Here is a 6741-nt window from a genome sequence, read left to right as displayed (position 1 = left end):
GTTTCATTTACACGGTTTATGAACACTTCCAGGGACAGTAATTCCACCACTTTCCTGAAAAGCCTGTTCCAATGCCTGATTACCCTCTTGGTGAAGAAACTTTTCCTAAGACCAGTCTAAACCTCCCCTGAGGTTTAGAGGCCATTACCTCTTGTGCTATCACCTGTTACTTGGTAGAAGAGACCAACCCATGCCTCACTACAACCTCCTTTCAGGGAGTTGTAGAGACCAGTAAGACCTCCCCTGAGCCTTCTCTTCACCAGACTAAACACCCTCAAGTTCCCTCAGCCGTTCCTGTCAGACTTGTTCTCCAGACACTTCACCAGCTTTGTTGCCCTTTTCTGGCCCCTAGATGTTTTGTAGTCAGAGGCCCAGAAATATTCTACGTGTGGCCTCATAAGTACTCAGTAGAAGAGAAAGTGCCGACTACAGGGGGAGAGAAAGCCCTTCTCCTGGGAGAGAGCCCCACGTTCGGGCTCCATGCCCCAGTCGGTGCTGCACCGCTTGCCCACGGCCTTCGTCAGGGGCACAGCCGCCACCCCACAGGACAAATGAGCTGCTCCTAGAAGCTTTTGTAAGAGCGTGGCTTCTTCATTCCCTCCTCCTCCCCCAGGCCACGGCAGACACACCCTCTGGCTTGGCGGGAGTGGGCGGCCCCGGCCTCCTGAGAGAAGCTGCCTGTGTGAGTGGACGGGGCGGCGCGGGAGGCCATGGCCTTGTGGGGTCGAGAGCTGCCGGGCAGTGGGGAGACGATATGCCTGGGCTGCTTGGCCTCCCGTTGGAAGGGACGGAAAGGAGTGGGAAGGGTGAGCATCTTGAGGTCCCCCGTCTCGATGGTGCCCCGGGGATGGGCTTGGGTGCGGATAGACAGGTGTGAAGTCGAGACCTTCTCGTCCTGATAGGAGCTGGGCAGGCTTACGCAGATCCACACTCACACCCACATGTGCTCTGTCCTGGTGGAACCAAATGAATTGTGCTGTTTGTTAAGTGCTTGGAAGCCGCCGCTGCTGAGCTTGGCATACAAGGAGCTGTGTTGGGCCAGATGACCACTTTCACGCCAGAGGTAAGTAGTACCCCGTGCAGGAGAATGTGGGGCACAGGCCTGGTGCTGGGGCAGGCAGTGGCTGTGCTTCCAGGGTTTGGACAAGCACTGGGAAACTGTCTTGCTGTATGGGAAGGTCCCTATTTCAGAGCTGAAGTTTGGCTTTCACTGTTTTACTGCTCTTTTGAGTGTGGACTGTGCTTCAAAGCCAGCACAGTGAATAACCTGTTCTGCCTGATACAAATGGTTACAGGTTGCATAAATTCTAATCAGGTGAAGACAGTATTTAATAAGCATGTAACAATGCAGAACATTAGAAAGGCATGACTACATGTAGTATTGAATGCATAAAACCATTCAAACTCATGTCCTTAAAAGTAGAATTCCTTGCAAAAACTTATTATCTTACATGCATCCAAATAAAAAATCACACCAGAGGTATGAGTATCATAGGTTTTGTACAGATGGTCAAACCTATATTCTTTACTGACCAAGGAACTACATAAAAGGGAATTTGGATAATGCTTTAAAACACTAGTGGTTTTCACACAGTGTTTGTAGTTGATGCTGCAAGCTCTCTGAAGTTAGTAGCTTTCTCTGCCTCATACTTGTCTGGCACAGTGTCCTTACCTACTGATCCAGATGGGACAGCCTATGTTACTCAAAAGCTGTAAAAAAATCTGACTGACAAATCGTAATATCAATTATAACTAAAATCAGACCATGATGTTCTTGTTTGTAAAATAACCAACCTACTTCCTCAAAAACACAGGAAAATGTTTCTGCTCCAGAAAACACTCAAATATTCAATACAAAGAAGAGCATAGCCTGCTTTGGGTTGGTTTTTTTTTTTTTCAGTGGTGCTGGCATACGCATTTATCTATAGGGAAGCAGGACTAGCTTCCCTTTCCCTAAACTTAATTTTCTTTTGACTTACCAAACAAATACCACTAAAGTCACCTGAAGTGTTACTGCAAAAAGACAACATTGTGGTGTTCTGCAAGTTTAATCTCATACAGGCTGCGTAAGAAGGTTTTTTAGAAGGAAACAACTGGTAATACCAAACTAACTTCACCAAAGCTTTTGGGCCACAGTTGATCAGCCTTAACTGACCAACTGATCTCTGGGAAGAGAGAAGTCTGGCTTGCTTAACTCCTGGTTACAACTCCTTACATAAAAAGCTATGATTAATTACGAGCATAAAACATGCCCAAGACCATCTTGTGTACAGAGAATAGTTTGTGGTAACAAGTTCAACAAATTTCAAGTCCATAAATTCGAGTGATGCAGAAATTAATGATCAAGTAGATGGATTAAAGTAAATACTATTTTGAACATGAAGTGTAATGCCTCATGGTGCAATCCAGTGAGTGCTGCTTCAGTGACACAGGAAATGGAGAACTATTACCTTTTTTTTTAGTATGTGCTTTATTATTTGGAAGTCTCAAACATCTGAAATACCATTATGAGGAGCACCTGTACAAGAATCAAACTTAGAAGCATGCATTTGAAAGTCAGGATTGTCTCTTACTAATGAAGTATTTCAGAGACATTGAAAATAAGCATCTTTTCTTAGCTTTACAGGATTGTTCCACAAAAATGTACATTAACCTTATCACAGTACATCCAAATATTGTGGATGGATAATAGAAATCACCACCCTTCCATATGAGATGCATCAAGAACAAATAGTTATCCCTTATAATGTCAGAAACATAAAAGGCACCATCATAGAATGTTTAGAAAAAACTCAGTTTATGCCATTGTATTTTGATTTTAAAGTGTAAGAATTGCTTTCCCAACTTAAACCAAAAGCCTTTCACACCTGTAAATTACTAGAAACTTGTAAACCTTTACATTTTTTCCAGAAGTGTCAGGTGCAAATGCTAGGCAAATATAAAATCTGTTGACTTATTAGAATACAAATACTACCCCATGAAAAAGCTGCAGTTACAAAAATATAAAAAAATATTCTAACTCCTGTTGTTAGACCTTAGCTTCAGTCTATACTGCATCACGTGTCCAAAGCCACATTTGATTTGGACACATTCCTACAACAGGAACTGTTGTAGTGCTGTTTGCCTTATTTTTACATCAATATTCTGACCTCTTAGAACGGTTTTGATTTCTGGATTTGTTTTATTAGTGTATATTAAGGATGTGGAGAGTGCTAACACATAAAAGGCTGTATTTATCAACGGGTAGTAGCAACATAGGTGTTCTCAGTCTGCTACCCTCCAAGAAGTCCATTTCTACAAGGATAATAGAATTTTATTTTTTTTCCTCTAACCCTCCATAGTAACTTTGTGTAGCAGAGTGCCTTTTTCATTTATGAACCTGGGACCACTGGTAAGTGATTGAGAAATACCAAATTCTTCTCACAGACTTCAGTAAAGAACTGTGAGAAGTATACCAGCAGCTAATACTATGTTATAGACCAGGAGCTGCTGTTGCCAGGACAATTACTGGCAACATCTCTTGTCTTCCACACATAATAGATAGGCACAGGCTTTATCCGTATGGCGATTCTCTAGCCTTTGGCTTTAGTAACCTGGATCAGCACAGGAAGTTGAACCAGCTACAAAGGCAGCCTAACAAAGTGCTAGTAGACATAAAAATGAGTTTACTTCTAAATAATAACTTAAAAATAATGACTAGATTAAATGAGAAATTCTTAATGAGTAAACATTGTAAATGCTGAGCCTAAGCCTGACAAATTCTAATACTTTCATGGCTGAATACTGGAAGCCATGTTCCTTCAGTCCTTTATCAGTGCTAGAAGGTGTCCAGCTTCCAGCTCTAGAGAAACAGAAGCCTTCTTTTGTTGTGCAGGGAAACTGGCATAGATTAGTAGAGTAATACAACTGTACTCCTAGATGGTGACCTGTTTTTTAATATTGGGTTTTAATAAGCACTCGGGGTCATCAGCCAGCATTATGACTGTGGAAGACTTAAGTGTGAGCTGTACTATTGTTATCTTTATGCTTGGTGCAAGACATTTTCCTTTAAATACCTTTTCCTTCATTAGAAAGCAACTCCAGCCTTCCTCCTGCTAAAGAACATTCGTTAGTCCTTGCCATTCAAGCAGGATTTTGGCCAGCTAACAGGTCTCTTGTGGTTCCAAACAAATGTTCTCCATAGATAAAGCAATTCTGAAATAGTGTTGTATTTCACCTTACTTGAAAGGATTGACAGTACTCACATCTGCTTTGAAACAGCACCTTACTGTGTTCCATGTATATGTAAGACATGAGCTAACAGGAGACTCATGAGTTGTTCTGAAAGGAAGTGTTCAGTGTCCTTACCTTATGCTGGGATAGTATGTTGCACAGCATGAACAAGAAGCTAATATTCCTCATTATGTTTCAGTTTCATAAAAATAGGGTTCAAGGAGACACATGTTCACTCCTCTGATCAGAACTGTATGTTCCAGTCAGATTACACTGCGATGGCAGGATTTCTTTTAACAGAAGTTAAAAGGTATCTGCACGCATCTGCCAAAGATTATTATTTTTTTTTAATAAGCACACTGTACCTACATGCTTAATCAGATTTGGAGAACACTTCATATTGAACAACACCCCTCAAAAAAACAAATTAAACAAAACATTAACTATAATGTAGGCTTTTGAATTTTTGTTTAGTAGAATTTTAAAATGAGAAACATGTTCCTAGCTAAACAATTCCTTGACATTTGTTTTGTAAAAAAACCCCACACAACAGTATCATTTTTAATGAGCAACTGCTTTCCCCAGCTTATTGAGTCAAAAGTTCATGAATATAGCTTCCAAACAATGCACAAAATCCTTTACTGACTCTTTCTTCTCACCACTTTCTTCACATCCTTCCCTTTCCTTTAAAAAAAAAAAAGTTGGTGTAACACCACCTTCTACACCAGATATTAAATTTAATAGTCCAGTAGATTGTAGCAGTATCGGAGATTGGTTCTACCTATTCTGAATTTAGTTAAATTAGATGAACAGCACATTTTCAGGACATCTTTGTTCATTTTCTATATTCCTTGAAGGGGAGGGGGTAAGGAGAAAAAGCCACAGTACTTTTATGCATATTTTTCAAGAAACTTTATGTGGAAGTCTTTCATTTTCTCCAGTAGGATCTTCAGCTTCTCTGCTGGAGGAAGAATGGTCATTCTGAAAAATAACATTTAAAGGGAAAAAACAAAACAAAATCCGCGTTATCTTCAAAATGGACTAAACTGTGATCTTTCCACAGATCTTGATTAATCTCAGGACACAGCTAGTAATGTGTTAAGTTTAATACCTATTTTGATGTAATTATCTTCTTTCCTGCACTTATGCTCTAATTGAACTATACTATTAAAACTAGAGCAATTTGTTTCAATTGGTTAATATATAAGAATTCAAGAATTGTTACTTTCTGTGGAGTGATAAAGAAGGTTATCAGAAATAACTGCAAGTCAGTTTCCATTTTTGCAGTATTTATGCCAATAACATATATTGTTTAAGCTTTAGGGACAGGCAGTTATGAGTAAATACACATTTCTTTCTGAATTGAAAATTTATTTTTTTCTTTCTTCTTCTGCATATTGAGTATGTATGTAAGACCTACAGCACTAAATGTTTTTCCCACACTTGGTACAGGCATGGACTTGCACTAGTTTTTTCCTGGAGCTGCATGCATCCAGACATCTAATCCAGCTATCTGAGTTGCAGAGCTTTCACGGCTAAAGTTACCCTCTGTTACTTTGCTTCAGGCCAAACAAGACTAAAATGCATGATAAATTCTAGCTATCACTGGCTCAGCTGGTGTAAACTGCTGTTTGTTGGAAGCAAAAGCAATAGAGTTTATGTTCACAGTTTTGGTATTAGAAGATTTAGTCCAACATCTTGTTTTGGTAAAGTGGAGAATTACTCAGCATGTTTAAGGAGCAGATTTATAGGGAAGATAGATACTGCATTTTTCATGCAGTTTCTTCATATGGAAACACAGTTTAAACACACCCTCCCAAAAGAAAGCAGGGCAATTTTTGTAATACCTTAGCCAATGTTAAGAGTAGAGGATTAGCTATTATTATTGTTTGTATTCACGGAGAAGGCATTTCAAACATCAGTGTATAAAAATAGAATAAAACTATGTCAGCAATCTGTGAAAACACTGTAAAAGCCTGCATAGCTCATCTAGCAGAACAGGTCTTTGACCTAGTTGTTAGCGCACAGAAAACGTGCAGTAGAAATTAGACAATATAAACTGAAACAAACCCTCTTATTTTTAATCAGAAGAGAAAATACTGGAATGGTACTTAGCTTACTACAGTTTGTTGATTTTAAAGAAACAGGAACTGTACCTGAAATGGTAGCTTCCTTCTCTTTGGCCGAATCCACTTCCAGGTACAACACATATTCCAGTCTCTTCCAGAAGTTTCATGCAATAGAACATATCGGGTGCCATTTTATGAACCTAAGGAAATGGATGCTTTGGAATTATTTGAAGTAAAAATATTTCCAATATATAGAATTTCATTATTGTTTTTCTTCCGGAATCTTAGAATCATAGAATAGTTAGGGTTGGAAAGGACCTTAAGATCACCTAGTCCCACCCCCCCTGCCATGAGCAGGGACACCTTGCACTAGACCGTGTCGTCCAAGGCTCTGTCTAACATGGCCTTGAACATTGCCAGGGATGGGGCATCCACGATTTCCTTGGCAAGACTGTTCCAG

At 39.8% G+C, this 6741-nt stretch overlaps 1 protein-coding gene across 1 annotated transcript in view; it reads right to left on the bottom strand.

The window, feature by feature from the left end:
- Positions 1-4889: 4889 nt before the first annotated feature.
- The window catches only part of GPT2 (glutamic pyruvate transaminase (alanine aminotransferase) 2), a 15803-nt gene continuing 13951 nt past the window's right edge, over positions 4890-6741 (bottom strand). The window contains exons 9-10 of the mRNA XM_010017180.1: positions 6369-6481; positions 4890-5193 (exon numbers count right to left, since the gene is read on the bottom strand). Coding sequence (XP_010015482.1) covers positions 5103-5193; positions 6369-6481 — 204 coding nt within the window. The 3' untranslated portion in view covers positions 4890-5102. The remainder of the gene's footprint in view (positions 5194-6368; positions 6482-6741) is intronic.

Source organism: Nestor notabilis, unplaced genomic scaffold (assembly GCF_000696875.1).
Source record: "Nestor notabilis isolate BGI_N333 unplaced genomic scaffold, ASM69687v1 scaffold5716, whole genome shotgun sequence".
In the NCBI taxonomy this organism is placed as follows: domain Eukaryota; kingdom Metazoa; phylum Chordata; class Aves; order Psittaciformes; family Psittacidae; genus Nestor; species Nestor notabilis.
This window is presented reverse-complemented; position numbering and strand designations above follow the sequence as displayed.